The 18,624-nt window shown below is 64.2% G+C and overlaps 2 protein-coding genes across 2 annotated transcripts; both read left to right on the top strand.

The window, feature by feature from the left end:
* The first annotated feature begins 117 nt into the window (after nucleotides 1-117).
* Nucleotides 118-7,488, top strand: HEPACAM (hepatic and glial cell adhesion molecule). Its single transcript, XM_067310202.1, has 7 exons — nucleotides 118-175; nucleotides 3,048-3,389; nucleotides 4,470-4,751; nucleotides 5,096-5,189; nucleotides 5,278-5,351; nucleotides 7,005-7,075; nucleotides 7,171-7,488. The coding sequence occupies exons 1-7, from the start codon at nucleotides 118-120 to the stop codon at nucleotides 7,456-7,458; spliced, it is 1,209 nt and encodes a 402-aa protein (XP_067166303.1). The 3' UTR covers nucleotides 7,459-7,488.
* A 4,090-nt stretch (nucleotides 7,489-11,578) lies between these two features.
* ROBO4 (roundabout guidance receptor 4) lies at nucleotides 11,579-18,474 on the top strand. The gene is made up of 16 exons (XM_067310026.1): nucleotides 11,579-11,642; nucleotides 11,912-12,226; nucleotides 12,295-12,452; nucleotides 12,537-12,657; nucleotides 12,750-12,888; nucleotides 12,967-13,094; nucleotides 13,907-14,022; nucleotides 14,146-14,365; nucleotides 14,484-14,605; nucleotides 15,292-15,463; nucleotides 15,542-15,688; nucleotides 15,784-15,826; nucleotides 15,907-16,314; nucleotides 17,159-17,667; nucleotides 17,767-17,937; nucleotides 18,121-18,474. Exons 1-16 carry the CDS (start codon nucleotides 11,579-11,581, stop codon nucleotides 18,234-18,236), a joined length of 2,949 nt encoding a protein of 982 aa, XP_067166127.1. The 3' UTR covers nucleotides 18,237-18,474.
* Nucleotides 18,475-18,624: the final 150 nt, after the last annotated feature.

The raw sequence follows: 18,624 nt of genomic DNA, 5'->3' as shown, positions 1-18,624 counted from the left end.
AAAGAAAAGGGGGGGGGGGGAAAAGGGAAAAAAAAAAAAAATTGGCAGCGGAGGCGACGCCGGAGGCGCCGGACGTGCCCGGAGCGGCCGAGGCGCCCGGCGCCGAGCGAGGCCGAAATGCGGGGAGCGTCCGGCCGCCTCCTGCCCCTCGCCTGCCTCCTGGCCCTGCACGCAGGTAGGGACCCCCCCCCCCCCAAAAAAAACCTGCCTGGGGGGGTGGGAAAAAGAAAGGGGGGGAAAAAGGGTGGGGAAAAAAAGGGGAAAAAAAAAATCTGAGCGCCCCCTCCCAAAAAATATAAGTTTTTTTCCCCCCCCCGGTGGCTTTTGCGCAGCCTCTGAAAAGCCCTTTTTGGGGAGCCCCCCCCCATTTTGCCAAGGGTTTAACCTTTAGCTTAACCGCCCTATTCGCCTTAACTCTTTTTTACCGGAATAGTGTGGCATCTTTTTATTTTGGGGGGGGGGAGAGGAAAAAAAAACGGCCCCCAGCCAGCCTGGGAACGGGAACGGGGGCGGCGTGGGAAACGCTGACGCGGCCGTTTTCCCCCCTCCGCCGCCAGCTCCTAATTTAGGGGCGCGTTCCCGGTTCCCGCGGCAGGACGGGTCGCGTGCAACCGGCTCCGACCCCCCCCGTGCCGAAAACCACCTTTTTTCCCAATTTCCCCCCCCCCTTCTGGCGAGGCAACGCAAAGGTGGCGAAAGGGGGGATTTTTCGGCCCGTTTTAGTCATTTATTCGTTTTTGCGCCGGGGGGAGCGGGGAATTTCGGGAGCCACTTTGGGAGGGGGGAGGCGTTTTTGCTGCAGGAGGGGAAGCAAGCAGGGAAAAAGTGGAATTTTTTTCGGGGGGGGGCAAATCGACGCAGCTGGAAAATCCAGAAATTTGGAAGCGGCAGCCTGGAGTTTTTCGGAAGGTTCCCGCAAGGGAATAAGGATTCGAACGGTGCAAAGGGGGGGAAAAAAGTGGCTCCGAGCTGGTGGGAGGGTGGAAACGCCGACGGTCCGAAGCGTTTTAACGCCTCCGTGGCCTCGGCCGTTTCGGGTGGAAAAAGCTCCCCGAGGCTCCGGGTTGCAATCGGGCCGAAGCGGTTAAAAGAGCGGCGGGGGCCAAGCGGGCCGTTCGCAAAGGGTTTCGGGCCGCGCGCGCGCCGTTATCTTTGGGCATTCACGCGCGAAAGCCGCCCGGGCGTGGAGGGGGGGAAGGGGGGAAAGATGCAAAAAGGAAAGAAAGGAAAGAAAAAAAAGAATTGCAAAAAAAAAAGAGGTTTGCAAAAAAGGGATTTGTGAAAAAGGAATTTGCGAAAAGGAATCTGCAAAAAGGAATTTGCAGAAAGTAGCTTGCAAAAAAGGAATTTGCAGAAAGTAACTACTTGCAAAAAAGGAATTTGCAAAAAAGGAATTTGCAGAAAAGGAATTTGCAAAAAGTAACTTGCAAAAATGGAATTTGCAAAAAGGAATTTGCAAAAAAGGGAATTTACAAAAAAAGGAATTTGCAGAAAAGGAATTTGCAAAAAGGAATTTGCAAAAAGGAATTTGCAAAAAAAGAGATTTGCAAAAGGGAATTTGCAAAAAAAGAGATTTGCAAAAAAAGAGGTTTGCGAAAGAGGATTTGCAAAAAAAGAGATTTGCAAAAGGGAATTTGCAAAAAAAAGAGGTTTGCAAAAAAAGAGATTTGCAAGAAAGAGATTTGCAAAAAAGAGATTCGCAAAAAAGAGAATTTGCAAAAAAAGAGAATTTGCAAAAGGGAATTTGCAAAAAAAAGAATTTGCCCCCCCAAAATTAAAAAAAAAATTGCAAGAGGCGGCGCGGGGCCGTGCAAAGCGGCGGGCGCCGACACCCTGAAGCACCCGCTTTGCACAACGCCGCGGCGCGAGGGGCCCCCAAGGTGCCTCTTTCCCCGCAAAAAAAAAAAAAAGGCTTTTTTTTTTGCACGACCTGGTGCAAAAAAAGCGGCCTTAAACCGGGATCCTTGTTTTTTTTTTTCCTCTCTTTTTCGGGCAGCCTGCAGGGAAGGAGGACGGGCTCTGCATACCAATAGGTCCCATGACTTTCGGGCTTGTTTAAAGCCTTTCTTGCCGCTCCGGGCGCTGCCACTCGCCCTCCCATCAATCCGGGGCTTGTTCGCCCGCCGGTTGACAGCATCCGGCCCCAGGAATTTGCAGCAGATTTGGGGGCAGAAGGGATGTTTTGGGGTTTTTTTGCCTCGTGCTGAATTGCGCCGGTGGTTTGCACACGCTGCCTTAAGGCTGCAAATTGCTTTTTTGATTGGTGTTTGGGTCTTGAAATTCAGCCCAGGGCAAGGGCCGGGTTCAATCGGAGATTGCTCCGGCTGCGGATCCTGCGGCGTCTCCCTGCCCTTTTTTTTTTTGGCTTGAAAGTGGTGCCAAGGGGTGAAATACGGGAATGAGGGCGTCCTCTGGGCCCCGGCACCGTGTTTTCCGCTTGTGCCTGCTCTTTCGGGGGGTGCGTTTCTGCACGCACGCCGCGGTGCAAGCATTTGTGCATGCACGCCGCGGTGCAAACGTTTCTGCATGCATGCCGCAGTGCAAACGTTTCTGCACGCACGCCACAGTGCAAGCATTTCTGCATGCACACCATGGTGCAAATGTTTCTGCATGCAACCCATGGTGCAAGCATTTGTGCACGCACGCCGTGTTGCAAGCATTTCTGCATGCAGCCAGTGGTGCAGACACTTCTGCACGCACGCCATGGTGCAAACATTCCTGCATGCATGCCGTGTTGCAAGCGTTTCTGCGTGCACCACACGGTGCAAACATTTCTGCATGCACCCAGTGTTGCAAGCATTTCTGCATGCACCCTGCGGTGCAAACGTTTCTGCATGCAACCCGCATCGCAAGCATTTCTGCATGCACACGGTGCTGCCTGCACCCCACCGCGGGATGCACGGGCACGGGAAATGCAGCCGGTCACTGCAACGATCAGCTCCGGAGCATCAATCCGGGGTGGTCAATGAGGGGGGGGGGGATGTTTTCATGCTTTTTTGGGGAGGGGGGGTTGCACGTCCTCCCCGGACGCCCGCTCTCGCCGGCAGGCTTGTTGCAAGGGGTGAACATCACCAGCCCGGCGCCGCTGGTGCGCGGCACGGCGGGCAAGGCGGCGCTGCTCTCGGTGCGCTACAGCAGCGCCAGCGCCGACAAGCCCGTGGTCAAGTGGCAGCTCAAGCGCGACAAGCCCGTCACCGTGGTGCAGTCCATCGGCACCGAGATCATCGGCAACCTGCGGCCCGACTACCGCGACCGCATCCGCATCCTGGAGAACGGCTCGCTGCTCATCAGCCCGCTGCAGCTGGCCGACGAGGGCACCTACGAGGTGGAGGTGTCCATCACCGACGACACCTTCACTGGCGAGAAGACCATCAACCTCACCGTGGACAGTAAGCGTCTGCGAGGAGGCGGTGAGATGCAATGAGGAGGTTTGGGAAGGGGCTGCAAGGAAGTGTGGGGATGCAAGAAGAAGGTTTGGGAAGGGGCTGCGAGGAGGTGTCAGGATGCAACGAGGAGGTTTGGGAAGGGGCTGCAAGGAGGCAGCAGGATGCAACGTGGAAGTTTGGGAAGGGGCTGTGAGGAGGCGTGGGGATGCAACATGGAGGTTTGGGAAGGGGCTGCAAGGAAGTGTGAGGATGCAAGAAGAAGGTTTGGGAAGGGGCTGCGAGGAGGTGTCAGGATGCAACGAGGAGGTTTGGGAAGGGGCTGCAAGGAGGCAGCGGGATGCAACAAGGAGGTTTGGGAAGGGGCTGCAAGAAGGCGCTGGGATGCAATGGGGAGGTTTGGGAAGGGGCTGGGAGGAGGCATCAGGATGCAATGAGGAGGTTTGGGAAGGGGCTGCAAGGAGGCGTTGGGATGCAACGGGGAGGTTTGGGAAGGGGCTGCAAGGAGGCAGTGGGATGCAACAAGGAGGTTTGGGAAGGGGCTGCAAGAAGGCGCTGGGATGCAATGGGGAGGTTTGGGAAGGGGCTGGGAGGAGGCATCAGGATGCAATGAGGAGGTTTGGGAAGGGGCTGCAAGGAGGCGTTGGGATGCAACGGGGAGGTTTGGGAAGGGGCTGCAAGGAGGCAGCGGGATGCAACAAGGAGGTTTGGGAAGGGGCTTCAAGGAGGTGTTGGGATTCAACAAGGAGGTTCAGGAAGGGGCTTCAAGGAGGTATCGGGATGCAACGGGGAGGGGCTGCAAGAAGGCATTGGGATGCAATGGGGAGGTTTGGGAAGGGGCTGTAAGGAGGTGGTGAGATGCAACGAGGAGGTTCAGGAAGGGGCTGCAAGGAGGCGTTGGGATGCAACAAGGAGGTTCAGGAAGGAGCTGCAAGCACCAGCGCGATGCGCCGTGCACGCACCAATTTTTTTGCAAGAGCTATTTGCAAGGGTTTTGCAGCCCTGGCCGTGTTTTCGGGGGGCGGGGGGGGGAGAGGGGGTCGCCCACCTCTGGGGCGGCTCCCTCCTCGCTCCCCGCCCTCGCAGTCCCCGTGTCGAAGCCGCAAGTGGTGGTGGCGTCCTCGACGGTGCTGGAGCTGAGCGAGTACGTCACGCTCAACTGCTCGCACGAGAACGGCACCAAGCCCAGCTACACGTGGCTCAAGGACGGGCGCCCGCTGAGCAACGACTCCCGCCTGCTGCTCTCGCCCGACCACAAGGTGCTCACCATCACCCGCGTCCTCATGGCCGACGACGACGTCTACAGCTGCCTGGTGGAGAACCCCATCAGCCAGGGCCGCAGCGTCCCCGTCAAGCTCACCGTCTACCGTAAGCGGCGCCGGGTTTTTTTTTTGCATCGCCGCCCGGCACCATCCGAGGATTTTTTTTGCAGCTGCGTTTTCCCTTCCAGCCGCAATTGTGGTGCCGATGCACCGTTCGGGGCGTTGCATTTGCGTCGATGCCCGGATTTGGTGCATCGCACAGGGCGCGCGGTTAGCCGGGTTGCAGCGAGGCGGTTGCAAGACCCCGGCGCTTTGCACCGGTTCTGCAAAAATGGGGTCGGGATAAGGTGCCTGCATGCAGATGTGGCTCTGATTTGGGGGGTTTTATGGTTTTTTCTTCCTTCCCCCACCGCGCCACCGCGGGGGTCCCAATGGCTGCTCTTCCCCCAGGCCGCAGCTCCCTCTACATCATCCTCTCCACGGGCGGCATCTTCCTCCTCGTCACGCTGGTGACCGTCTGCGCCTGCTGGAAGCCCTCCAAAAAGTAGGGGGGTGTTTGGCGGTGGCGGGTGCTGGGCACCCGGAGCCGGGAATTTGGGGCCGGCGGGTGACGGGCTCTCGCCCCGGGGCAGGGGCAAGCGGGGAACGGAGGCGCCCGGTGCCGCCGAGTTCGCCGAGCAGGACGAGGAGCACCTCAAGCACGAGGGTGAGCGCAGGGCAGGGGGGGCCTAGGTGTCCCCGTGGCGTCCCTGCGGTGTCCCCATGGCGTCCCCATAGCGTTCCCACAGTACCCCCCCATAGTGTCTCCATAGCATCTCCCATAGCATCCCCATAGCATCTCCAAAGCATCTCTCATAGTATTTCCCATAGCATCCCCATAGTGTCCCCATAGCATCTCCCATAATGTCCCCCATAGCATCCCCATAGTGTCCCCATAGCATCCTCATAACATCCCCAAAGTGTCCCCATAGTGTTCCCATTGTGTCCCCCATCGCGTCCGCCATAGCATCCCCATGGCATCCCCGTAGTGTCTGCATAGCATCTCCCGCAGCATCTCCCATAGCGTTCCCAGTGTCCCCCATTGCATCCTCATAGCATCCCCAAAGTGTCCCCATTGCGTCCCCCATTGAGTCCCCATAATGCCCCTCGTGTCCCCCATCGCGTCCCCCATCACATCCCCCAAAGCGTCCCCATAGCATCTCCCATAGTGTCCCCCATAGCATCCCCATAGTGTCCCCTTAGCATCTCCCATAGCATCCCCAAAGTGTCCCCATAGCGTCCGCCATTGCACCCCCCATCGCGTCCCCCATTGCATCCCCCATTGCGTCCCCCATAGCATCCCCACAGTGTCCACATAGCATCTCCCGCAGCATCTCCCATAGCGTTCCCATAGTGTCCCCCATTGCATCCTCATAGCATCCCCAAAGTGTCCCCATTGCGTCCCCCATTGAGTCCCCATAATGCCCCTCGTGTCCCCCATCGCATCCCCCATCACGTCCCCCAAAGCGTCGCCATAGCATCTCCCATAGTGTCCCCCATAGCATCCCCTTAGTGTCCCCTTAGCATCTCCCTATAGCATCCCCATAGTGTCCCCCATAGCATCCCCATAGTGTCCCCTTAGCATCTCCCATAGCATCCCCATAGTGTCCCCATCACGTCCCCCGTTGCACCTCCCATTGCATCCCCCATTGCATCCCCACAGTGTCCACATCGCATCCCCCATCGCGTCCCCCATAGCATCTCCCATAGTGTCCCCATAACATCCCCATAGTGTCCCCATAGCATCTCCCATAGCATCCACATAGTATCCCCATAGCATCCCCATAGTGTCCCCATCGCGTTCCCCATTGCACCTCCCACTGCATCCCCCATTGCGTCCCCCATAGCATCCCCATAGTGTCCACATAGCATCTCCCATAGCATCTCCCATAGTGTTCCCATAGTGTCCCCCATTGCATCCCCCATAGCGTCCCCAAAGTGTCCCCATAGCATCTCCCATAGTGTCCCCCATAGCATCCCCATAGTGTCCCCATAGCATCCCCATAGCATCCTCATAGCATCCCCAAAGTGTCCCCATTGCGTCCCCCATTGCGTCCCCATAATGTCCCTCATCGTGTCCCCCATCGTGTTCCCCATTGCGTCCCCCATCACATCCCCCAAAGCGTCCCCATAGCATCCCCCATAGCATCCCCATAGCAGCCGGCCCCTCGCCGCCCACCTCCCTGCCACCGGAGCTGGGGCCGGGCTGCAGCGCGGGGCGCCCCCGTCCCCCCATCCCCCTGCACCCCATCCCCGAACGGCAGCTGGTGGCAGCGGGGGGGACGGACGCGACGCCACGGCCGCCCTCGCCTCCCTGCAGCCGAGGCCGCCGCGCGCAGCGCCGAGCCCGACCGCAAGAACCCCGTGGCCCTCTACATCCTCAAGGACAAGGTGAGCCGGCGGCACCGGGGACACCGGCGGCACCGGGGGCGTCCCGAGCGCGTGGCGCCATCACCAAACCCACTGCCCACCCGCTCGCTTTGCAGGAGTCACCCGAGGCCGAGGAGGACGCGGCGCCCGGCGAACCCCGGAGCAGTGCCGAGCCTCCGGCACCGGGCTACGCGCCGGCGGGCCGCTCACCCGGTGCCCCAGCTCGCTCGGCCCGTCGCTACCACCGCTCGCCGGCTCGCTCGCCGGCCTCGGCGCGGCCGCACCGCTCGCCGCCGGGCTCGCCGGCTCGCTCCCGCGCCGCCCCGCGCCTCCTGCGGACTGCCGGTGTGCACGTCATCCGGGAGCAGGAGGAGGCCGCCGCCGCCGTGGAGATCAGCGCCTGAGCGGCGGGCGCCGCGGGCCGCGCTCGGCTCGCCGGCGGTGGGGTGGGGGCCCGGGCCCGCGGCGCGGCGGGAAGCCACTAATTTGCTAGCGGTCCCTGCGCCCCCACACACACACCCCTCCACCCTGCCCCGGGGCGCTGGCGTGGCCCGCGGCAGCGTGTGCGGAGCGCGCGGAAAGCACGCGTGCCCGGGGCTGGGGCGTGCGGAGGGAGCGGGCACGGAGCGTGCAAGAGGGCGTGCACAGAGCTTGCAAGAGAGCGTGCACAGAGCGTGCAGAGGGAGCAGGCACGGAGCTTGCAAGAGAGCGGGCACGGAGTGTGCAAGAGAGCGTGCACGGAGCGTGCAAGAGGGCATGCATGGAGCGTGCGGAGAGAGCAGGCACGGAGCTTGCAAGAGGGTGGGCACGGAGCGTGCAAGAGAGCGGGCACAGAGCTTTCAAGAGGGTGTGCACGGAGCATGCAAGAGAGCGTGCATGGAGCGTGCGGAGAGAGCAGGCACGGAGCTTGCAAGAGGGTGTGCACAGAGCGTGCAAGAGAGCGTGCACGGAGTGTGCAAGAGGGCATGCACAGAGTGTGCAAGAGAGCGTGCACGGAGTGTGCAAGAGGGCGTGCACGGAGTGTGCAAGAGAACGGGCACAGAGCAGGCAAGAGAGCGTGCACGGAGTGTGCAAGAGGGCGTGCACGGAGTGCACAGAGAGAGCAGTGACGGAGCTTGCAAGAGAGCAGGCACAGAGCATGCAAGAGGGCAGGCACGGAGCGTGCAAGAGGGTGTGCACAGAGTGCACAGATAGAGCAGTGATGGAGCTTGCAAGAGAGTGGGCACGGAGCATGCAAGAGGGCGTGCACGGAGTGTGCAAGAGGGTGTGCACAGAGTGCACAGAGAGAGCAGTGACAGAGCTTGCAAGAGAGCAGGCACGGAGCATGCAAGAGGGTGTGCACGGAGTGTGCGGAGAGAGCGGGCACAGAGCTTGCAAGAGGGTGTGCACAGAGCGTGTGGTGTGAGCGTGCACAGAGCGCACAAAGAGAGCAGGCACGGAGCGTGCAAGAGGGTGTGCACGAAGCATGCAGAGAGAGTAGGCACAGAGCATGTGGTGTGAGCGTGCATGGAGCGTGCAGAGAGAGCGAGCATGGAGCATGCAGAGAGAGCAGGCACAGAGTGTGCAAGAGGGCATGCACGGAGCGTGTGGAGAGAGCAGGCACGGAGCATGTGGAGAGAGCAGGCACGGAGCATGTGGAGAGAGCAGGCACAGAACGTGCGGAGGGAGCATGCCTGGAGCATGCAAGAGGGCGCGCACGGAGCATGTGGCATGCCTGTGCATGTAGCATGCAGAGAGAGCGTGCACGGAGCATATGGAAAAAGTGTGCACAGAATGCGCAGAGAAAGCGTGCCCGGAGCATGCAAGAGAGCATGCACGGAGCACACGGAGAGAGCATGCACGGACCGTGCAGAGAGAGCATGCACGGAGCGTGCAAGGGGGCATGCATGGAGCGTCTGGAGACGGCATGCGCCGAGCATGCGCCATTAGCATGCATGGAGCCTGCAAGGGGCCTGCATGGACCGTGCAGAGTGAGCGTGCACAGAGCATGCAGGGTAAGCGTGCACGGAGCGTGCAAGAGAGCGTGCACGGAGCTTGCAGACAGAGAGTGTGCACAGAGCGTGCAAAGAGTGTGCACAGAGCACACGAGAGCACGCACGGAGCACGCGGAGGGAGCACGCAAGGAGCACGCGGAAAGAGCGTGCCCGGAGCGTGCAGGCAGCGCGCAGGCAGAACATGCCTGCGACGCGGGCAGAGAGCGTGTGCACGGAGCGCGCCCCGTCCCCGAAACGAGGGCCCCGAGGCCCCGACCGAGCTCCGCCCCGGCCCCCGCGCCCCGCCGCTCGCCGCCCGCTCGCTAGTTAGTCCCTTCCCTCCGCCGCGTCGGGATTTTCTGTGAAAATCGCCCGGTTTGTGTTTTTTTGCGCCCGCGCACGTTTGCGTTTCCGCTCGGCCTTACCGGGAAATAGGTTTAGGATGAAAGCGGAGAGCGGCCGGCCGAGCTCGCCGGGCCCTGGGGCGGGTGCCGGGGCACCCCGGGGCGCTCGGGGTGCAGGGGGCAAGGCCTTGCTCGCCGGGCCCCGTGGTCGCTACTAACCAATAAACTAAACGTACTACCCGGCCGGCGGGACCCGCGGGTGCCTTTGTGTGCTGGGGGAGGGCGCAGAGGGGACCTGGATGCACAGGGCCTCCGAGTGGAGGGTGGCAGCTGAGAACGTGTGCGCTGTTCACTCTGGTCCCTACTGATGGCTTCCCAGAGGGCTGTCACACTGCTCCCTGCTGGAGTGGGGTGGGAGCTCCGCACTCCTCCGGCTTTTTTGGCTGAAGCCATTCCCGGGGGGCTCCCGGCGTGGTGAGTGGTGGGATGTGGGCAGCTGCGTGCGCCGCAGGGACATGGGATGGGATGTGCACACTCTCTGCATCACGGGGACACGGGATGTGCGCGCCATGTGCATTGCAGGACACGGGATGTGCATGCTCTGTGCACTGCGGGGACACAGGATGTGCATGCTGTGCACCACAGGGACACGGGATGTGCACGCTCTGTGCATTTTGGGGACACGGGATGTGCATGCTGTGTGCATTGTAGGACACGGGATGTGCATGCTCTGTGCACCGCAGGGACACGGGATGTGTATGCTCCATGCACCATGGGGACACGGGATGTGCATGCTGTGTGCATTGCGGGGACATGGGATGTGCACGCCATGTGCATTGCAGGACACGGGATGTGCATGCTCCATGCACCGTGGGGACACGGGATGTGCACACTGTGCACCACGGGGACACGGGATGTGCATGCTCTGTGCACCGCGGGGACACGGGATGTGCACACCATGTGCATTGCAGGACACGGGATGTGCATGTTCCATGCACCACGGGGACATGGGATGTGCACACTGTGCATTGTAGGACACGGGATGTGCACGCTCTGTGCACCGTGGGGACATGGGATGTGCATGCCATGTGCATTGTAGGACACGGGATGTGCATGCTCCATGCACCATGGGGACATGGGATGTGCATGCTCTGTGCATTGCAGTACACGGGATGTGCATGCTGTGTGCACTGCAGGGACACGGGATGTGCATGCTCTGCACCATGGGGACATGGGATGTGCATGCTCCATGCACCATGGGAACACGGGATGTGCATGCTCTGCACCATGGGGACATGGGATGTGCATGCTCCATGCACCGTGGGGACATGAGATGTGCACGCTCTGCACCATGGGGACATGGGATGTGCATGATCATTGCATTGCGGAACACGGGATGTGCACGCTCTGTGCACCACAGGGACACGGGATGTGCACGCTCTGTGCATTGCGGAACATGGGATGTGCACACTCTGTGCACTGCAGGGACACGGTACATGTGTGCTCCACGCACCGTGGGACACGGGATGTGCATGCTGTGTGCATTGCGGAACACGGGACGTGCACACTGTGTGCACCACGGGGACACGGGATGTGCAGGATGTGCACCGTGGGACACAGTACACACATGCTCCATGCACCGCGGGACACAGGACGTGCACACTCCGTGCACCGCCGGACCGTGGGGCACTGCCAGCTCCACGCGCCGTGGGGACGGAGGACAGCACGCGCCCAGCACCGTGCACAGCCACCCCTCCTGCCCCGCACCCCAAATTATGCACCCGCATCCTGAGGCTGTGCTCCCTCCGGGCGCCGCGGGCCCCAGGGTGCCCCCCAAGCGGGGCACCCGCTGCCCCGGCCCCTCCGAGCTGCTCGCGTCCATCTCGGTGCTTCCTGCCCTGCGTCCGGCTATTGTCACCGCGCCGGCGAGCCGTCCCGCGGGGTTGCACGGGGGGGGGGGTCCCTTTGCATCGCTTTTAACCCCCCTTTTAATTCGGGGTGCGGAGGCAGGTCGGGACGGATCCCGGGGGGGGGGTTTTAGGGAGATGCACGGGGATTTGGGGGGCGGCGGACGGGCGTTGCAAAAAGCAAGCTAAGCAGCGGCCGTCCTTGGCTGGGGCTCTGCTCCAGGGAGGGCCCGGATCCGGCCCGGAGGCTCCGGGAGGAAACAGGAAGGTCGGCATCGGCGGGACGCCCGCGGGGTCGGCATGGCGGGCGGCCGGGCCGCGGCGCTGGGGCTGGGGCTCTGTGTTGCCTTGCTGCGCCTGGCAGGTGAGTGCACCCCATTGGGGGGACAAAACGGGGCCGGGAATCCTGGATTTGGGAAGGGGGGGTGGCCGCCGCTGGGAACGCTGAACCACGGCGGTGCAAAATCCCCTTAACTCTGCCCGCGGGGGCGGCTGGCTTCGCCCTTTGCAACGGCGGGAGGGTTGCGGCGGGTGGCGAAAATGGGTGCAAGATGGGATTTGGGGTGAGTGGGGGGACAACACCCGCGTCGTCCCGCCGCTGAGGCCCGACGCGCTCGCCGCACGCCCCCGCAGGCTGCCAGCCGCCGGCCGGCGAAGCGGCGCCACGTATCGTGGAGCATCCGTCGGACCTGGCGGCACGCGGGGACCAGCCGGCCATGCTGCGGTGCCGGGCGGACGGTGTCCCGGCACCCGCGGTCACCTGGTACCGGGATGGGCAGCCCGTAGGGACGAGCCGGGATGACTCCGGGTCCTCCCGGACGCTGCTGCCCGGCGGCTCCCTCGTCTTCCTCCGCCTCGAGCGGGGCACCGACGAGGGCGTCTACACCTGCGTGGCCACCAACCGCCTGGGCACGGCCACCAGCAGGAACGCCACGGTCTCCGTCGCCGGTAAGTGCCACCACCACCGGCACCGGAACGGGCGAGCGGCTCTTCCCGACGCCTTCCCCGTCTTGCAGCCCTGCGGGAAAATTTCCGCCTGCAGCCCGGCGACTTGGTGGCCACGGCGGGGCAAGCGCTGGAGCTGCCCTGCGTGGCCCCCTGGGGCCACCCCGAGCCCAGCGTCACCTGGAAGAAGGACGGCGTCGCCCTCGACTTGGCGTCGGGGCGCCACGAGGTGAGCGTCAGCGTGGGGCACCAGCATTTTTTTGGAAGGGGGGGACGGTGACAGCCGTGACCGTCCCCACCGTGTGCTGCCCAGGTGTCCCACGGGAAGCTCCGGGTGGCCCCGGCGCGGCGCAGCGACTCGGGCGCCTACGTGTGCGTGGCCACCAACCCGGCGGGCGAGCGGGAGAGCCGCCCAGCGCTGGTCTCCGTCCTGGGTGAGCGGAGGGGACAACCGCAAGGTCGCATCGGGTTTTGGGGTGTCCGGCGCCGTCTCACCCCCCCCCCTTGTCACCCGCCTCGTCCCCAGAGAAGCCGGCCATCGTGCGGCCCCCCAGCGACACGGCGGCAGCCGCCGGCAGCACCGTGGAGCTGGCGTGCGGCACCCAGGGCGACCCGCTGCCCTGGGTGCAGTGGCACAAGGAGCGCGGGGACCTGCCCTGGGGCAGGTAGGTGCCGGCCAACGCAGGGGGACACCGTGGTCCTCGCGTCCCCCGCCACACTGACGGGAGCACTCGCGTCCCCAGGCACGAGGTGGACCGGGAGCACACGTTGCGCCTCTACGCCGTGTCGCCCGCCGACTCGGGCACCTACGTCTGCACGGCCCAGAGCCAGCTGGGCACCGCGGCCGCCACGGCCGTCCTCCGCGTGGAGGGTAGGTGGCGGCGCCCGCCCACCCGGGTGGGGTCCATCCATGGGGGACCATCTGTGGGGGTCTGCCCGGGTTGGTCCATCTAAGGGGAGTCCATCCAAGAGGGTCCATCTAAAGGGGGGTCCATTCTAGGTCATCCATCTAAGGGGGATCCACCCAAGCTGGCCCATCCAAGGGTATCCGTCCAAGGGGGGGGGTGTCCATCTAAGGAAGGCCCATCCAAGTGGGATCCATCCAATGGGGTCCAACTAAAGAAGGGTCCATCCAAGAGGAATCCATCCAAGAGGGTCCATCTAAGGAGGGTTCACCTGAGGAGGGTCCATCCTAGAGGGATACATCCAATGGGGTCCAACTAAGGAAAGGTCCATCCAAGAGGGATCCATCCAAGGGGGGGTCCATCCAAGGGGGGGTCCACCTAAAGAGGGTCCATCGAAGTGGAATCCATCCAATGGGGTCCATTTAAGGAGGGACCATCCAAGGAGGATCCCTCCAAGGGAGTCCATCTAAAGGGGATCCACCCAAGCTGGTCCATCCGAGGAGGGGGTTCATCCAAGGGTAGGGTCCATAAAAGGGAGATCTACCCAAAAGGGATCCATCGAAGGGGGGGGTCCAACAAGTGGGATGCATCGAGGGGGTGGTCCAGTCAAGGGGGTCTATCCAGGGGGGTCCATCCAAGAGGGCTCCATCACAGGGGGTTCATCCCAGGGGATCCATCTAAGGAGACTTCAGGCTCTCCAGGCACAGTTATCCCAGGTGGGATGCCAGCAGCCCAACGCCTTGCCCGGCGCTGTCGCGAGTCTTTCCTCTGCCCACAGACCTCCCAGAGACGGGTGGGCAGGAGGCCGTGCCGCGGGACCTGCTGGCCGTGCGGCTGCACCTGGACAACAGCACCGCGCTCCCCTCCGCGGCCGCCGTCCGGCTCCACTGGCGGGTTGGTGCATCGCCGGGATGCGACGGGTCGGAGGGGGGGAACAGATGGGGCTGAAGTCACCCGACGTCCCCTGCCCCCGGCCGCCAGCTCCGTGCCGTTACGCTCCCTTCCCTTCGCCTCCAGGTGCTGACGCCGGCGCCGGCGCCGGAGGGCTTCACGGTGCTGTACCGCTGCCTGCTCCCTGCCAGCACCACCTGGGCACAGCGTGATGCGGGCAGGGAGCTCAGCGCCACCATCCCCGCGCTCCGGAGGGGCTACAAGTATGAGTTCAAGGTCCGGCCCTACGCCAGGGGAGCCCAGGGCTTGGACAGCAACACCAGGCACCTCTGGATACCCGAGGAAGGTAGCTCCGGGCAGGGAGCGCGCGAGGGACCGGGGCCACCCCTCGCCCAGTAGGATGCCAAGGGCATGGGGGCCAGCTGGGGGCCATGGGGGGGGTCTCAGCCTCGCTGTCTCGGCAGCGCCGAGCGCGGCGCCCCAGCACGTCACCGTGGGACAGGCTGAGATGGGGAACGGCACCGTGGTCGTGAGCTGGGAGCCGCCTCCTCCCGACGCCCACAACGGCATCATCCGCGGCTACAAGGTTAGGGGCACCGGGGAGGCACCAGGAGCTGCTGGCCAAGGAGGTTCATCCAGGCGGGTCTATCTAATGGGGTCCATCCAAGGGAGGGTCTATCCAAGAGGGATCCATCCAAGACATGCATCCAAGGGGCCCGTGCTGTGGGATACATGCTAGGAGGTCCATCTAACGTGGTCAATGCAAGGGGTCCATGCAAGGAGGTCCATCCAAGAGGGTCCATCCAAAGAAGGGCATCCAAGGATGTCCATCTAAGGGGATCCATCCAAGGAGGTCCTTCTAAGGGCACCCATCCAAAGAGATCATCCAAGGGGTCCAGCCTAGGAGGTCCCTCCAAGGGGGGTCCATGCAGAGGGTCCATCCAGGAAAGTCCAAGGGGGTTGGCATCCAAGGAGTCCATCCAGAGTGGTCAGTCCAAGGGAGGGTCTGTCCAAGAGGGATCCATTCAAGGAGTCCATCCGTGTGGAATCTGACCAAAGGGTCCATGCAAGGGGATCCACCCAAGGGGGTCCATGCGAGGGTCCATGCAAGGTGGATGTCTGTCCCAGGGGGATCCATCCAAGGTGATCCACCCAAGGAGGGTCTACCCAAAGGGACGCACCCAAGGATGAGGTGCCTATCCAAGGGGATACCCATGCGTGGCATGGGACACAAGCAAGGGCGAGTGCCAGTTCCCTCTCCGTGCCCGGCAGGTCTGGTCCCTGGGCAACGGCTCTCACCACCACACCAACAGGACAGTGGACGGAGGAACCCGCCGCCTGGAAACCTTCCTCCTGGGCCCCAGGGCCACATACTGCATCCAGGTGGCGGCTTTCAACGGCGCGGGGCTGGGGGTGCCCAGCAACATCACCTGCGGCGTCCCGGGTAGGCGACGGGGTGCAGGGAAGGGGATCCCTCCGCGGCATCGCGTCCTGGTGGGGGGTGACGCTGTGGCCTCCTCAGAGCCTCTCCTGGAGGCGGTGGCGCAGGACCCGGAGGCGCTGCCCTCGGCCGCCGTCATCACCGGCGCTGGCGCCCTGCTCTGGGTGACCCTCCTGGCCTTCCTGATCTACCTGTGCCGGCGCCGCGCCGGTGGCCCCCGCGGCAAAGGTGAGCAGGGAGGGTCGGTGGCAGCGGCGGGGACCCCCTGGGCTCGGCACCTGCCACGTGCCACCCTGGAGGCACCACCGCGACCATCTCCACAGGTCTGTGCCGCTGCGCTGGTGAGGACACGGTGGCCCGGCAGAGGTGAGCAAGGAGAAGGGGCCGGTGGCCGGGGCACCCCGGGGTGGCGGGAGTGACACCCTGACGGTGCTTCGGCCCCGCAGGCTGGAGGCTGGTGACTCGCCCTGGCTCTCGGACACCTGGAAATCCACCTCCGGCTCCAAAACCCTCGGCAGCAGCAGCAGCCTCAGCAGCCACCTCCTCTGGAGTGACACCAGTGAGTCCCCCCGGCTCTGGGGGTCCGGGACCCCTCCCATGGGGCCCTCGACCCCCTCCGTGGGACCTGGGACACCCACTCGGTGCAGTGGCACCCGCACAGGGGGGCTAGGACCTCCTCCGTGGTGCCGTGGGACCTTCATCCAGCGTGGTGGTACGTGCACAGGAGTCTGGGACCCCTCCATGGTGCCGTGGGACCCCCACCCGGTGCCATGGGACCCACACAGGGGGGGCTGGGACCTCTCCCTGGTGCTGTGGGACCCCCACCCGGTGTCTGGGACACCCGCCATGGTGTCGTGGGACGCACACGGGGTGGCTGGGACCCTCACCCAGTGCCCAGGAGCCCTTCATGGTGCTGCGGGACCCCCAGAGGGTGGTTGGGATCCACGCCGGGTGCCATGGGACCCCTCCATGGTGACATGGGACCCCTCCATGGTGGCATGGGACCCCCCCATGGTGACATGGGACCCACAGAGGGCACGTGGGACCCCCACCACGGGCCACGGGACCTGCTCCCCCGGCAGCAGGGAGCCAGGGTGGGACAATGCTGAGGACAGAGGGGGGGCACGTGGGTCGCGCTCACGGCCCCTCACCGGGGAAGGGGGTCCGGCGCCCGCGGGTGCCCGGCCCTGCCCTTCTCGCCCCACCAGCACCATCCTCGGAGGAGCCAAGCCGAGGCCACCACGGGTCCCCTGACCCCGGCATCTTCCGTGGGGACCCCCCAGCCGGGGAGGCCGGGAGCTGCCCCGACCCCCCCTGCCACCGCGGGGGTCACCCCGGAGTGCCGACCGGTGAGCGAGGTTGGGGAGAAGGGGGTGGCGAGGGGCACCCTCAACCCCACGGGGCCACCTCGAGGGTGGGGACGTCCACGGTGACACCGCCACCTCCATCCCCGTCCCCCCGCAAGGAGCCGTCCCGGACCCGCCGCCGGCGTTCAGCTCCCCAAAACCGCGGCACTGCAGCGCCTCGCTGGGCTCCCCCACCCCCGGGGGGCCACCCCGCGCCCGGCACCCACCGACCCGGTGAGTCCCCCCCCAACCCGGGTCAGGGCAGCGGGTGCTACGGAGCGGCCAGGCCGGATGTTCCCGCGGCGGCCGCGGCGCGGGAACGAGCGGCAGGATTTTCCCACGGCGCCCGCAGGTCCCCGGGACCGGTGGCCAGCAGCCGCCTCTCGCCGTCGCCATCGCTCAGCGACGACGGCGACAGCGTCCTGACGCCAGAGCGGGTGGCCGAATCCCTGGAACGGGCCGAGGATGTTCCTTCCAGGCCGTCGGATGCGGGGCGGCGGGGCGGGAGCGCGGCGCGGCGGGAACCGTCTCACCGCAGCCCCCCGCCGCCACCACCGCGGCCCTTCTCGCCGCCGCACACCTACGGCTACATCTGCGGGCCGCCGGCCTCCGAGCTGGGCGACCCCGAGGAAGAGGAGGAAGAGGAGGAGGAGGAAGAGCGGACGGCGGCGGGCTCGCTGCTCAACGGCTGGGGCTCCGTCTCGGAGGAAAACTTCGCCAGCGCCCGCTGCAGCCTGGTGAGCTCCTCCGACGGCTCCTTCCTTGCCGACGCCGACTTCGCCCGCGCCCTGGCCCTGGCCGTCGACAGCCTCTGCTTCAGCCTCGACCGCGACGATGAGGACGACGAGGGGCTCGACGCGGGTGAGCACCTCCCGGCCAAGCGGGGAGCCGTCCCCGCCGAGGAAATTTTTTTGGGGGGGAGTGGGGCGGATGGGCTTAGATGGAGTGTTTTCCCGGCAGGTTTCTCCCTGCCTTCCTCGCCCTCGGAGGGACTCCTCTTCCTCGAGGGCCCGCTGCGGCCCACCTGGGGCTGGATGGCGGCACTGGAGGCCGAGCCAGGCTGGAGGGCGAAGCCGGAGGAGGACGAGGCGGTGCCGAGCCCAGCTTGGGCCTTCCCGCATCAACGGCACGGTGAGCGATGGCTGGGCACGGCGGCGCCCCGATGCCGGGGTGATGGGCACCCCCCAACTGGGCTAAATCCGGGATCCCAGCACCCATTGGGAACCAGCTACGCTGCCACAACCACCCCTTGGTGACATGCCAGTGTTCCCTCTGGGGTGACACAGCATCCCAAAAAATCCTTTCCCCTTCCAGGTTCCCGCGGGCTGGCGGCCGGCAGCCCCTGGGCCGTGCCAGCGCTCGGAGTCCCGCACGCCGCCGCCGGACCCGGGAGGGAGAGGAGCAGAGGGACATCGGCGCGGAGGGTGTAGGACGGCCAGCGCCGTGGCACGGACTCGCTCCCGCTCCAATTTCTTCATCCGCTACTAACCCGGCCGTGTTTTCCCGCCTACTAACCCGCGCACGGCTTGGCAATAAAGAGCCACTTCCCGGCGGAAACGGAGAGCCGGCGCGGGATGCGACGCGGGGCCCCGAGCCGCTCGGCACTGCTTAACAAATTGGGTTTATTGGTCGTTTTACAAAAGGCGTTTTCCGCCAGCAAAAAGCGGACAGGAAAGAGGGGCGGAGCTGGGCGGGCATCCGTCCTCGGCGAGCATCCGCGTCCCTCCCGAGCATCCTCATCGCTCCCGAGCGTCCGTGTCCCTCCCGAGCATCCTCATCGCTCCCAAGCATCCTCATTGCTCCCAAGCATCCTCATCC

Source organism: Apteryx mantelli, chromosome 23 (genome assembly GCF_036417845.1).
Source record: "Apteryx mantelli isolate bAptMan1 chromosome 23, bAptMan1.hap1, whole genome shotgun sequence".
Classification (NCBI taxonomy): domain Eukaryota; kingdom Metazoa; phylum Chordata; class Aves; order Apterygiformes; family Apterygidae; genus Apteryx; species Apteryx mantelli.
Note: the sequence above shows the minus strand (reverse complement) of the source record. Positions and strands in the feature narration are given on the sequence as shown.

Excerpts from the sequence above, each read along its gene's own strand:
- HEPACAM (XM_067310202.1), top strand. The coding sequence starts at position 118 with ATGCGGGGAGCGTCCGGCCGCCTCCTGCCCCTCGCCTGCCTCCTGGCC. Across the intron at positions 176-3,047 it reads CCTCCTGGCCCTGCACGCAG|GCTTGTTGCAAGGGGTGAAC; the intron begins GTAGGGACCCCC and ends TCTCGCCGGCAG. Across the intron at positions 5,352-7,004 it reads GGAGCACCTCAAGCACGAGG|CCGAGGCCGCCGCGCGCAGC; the intron begins GTGAGCGCAGGG and ends GCCTCCCTGCAG.
- ROBO4 (XM_067310026.1), top strand. The coding sequence starts at position 11,579 with ATGGCGGGCGGCCGGGCCGCGGCGCTGGGGCTGGGGCTCTGTGTTGCC. Across the intron at positions 12,889-12,966 it reads GGGGACCTGCCCTGGGGCAG|GCACGAGGTGGACCGGGAGC; the intron begins GTAGGTGCCGGC and ends TCGCGTCCCCAG. Across the intron at positions 15,464-15,541 it reads CATCACCTGCGGCGTCCCGG|AGCCTCTCCTGGAGGCGGTG; the intron begins GTAGGCGACGGG and ends TGGCCTCCTCAG.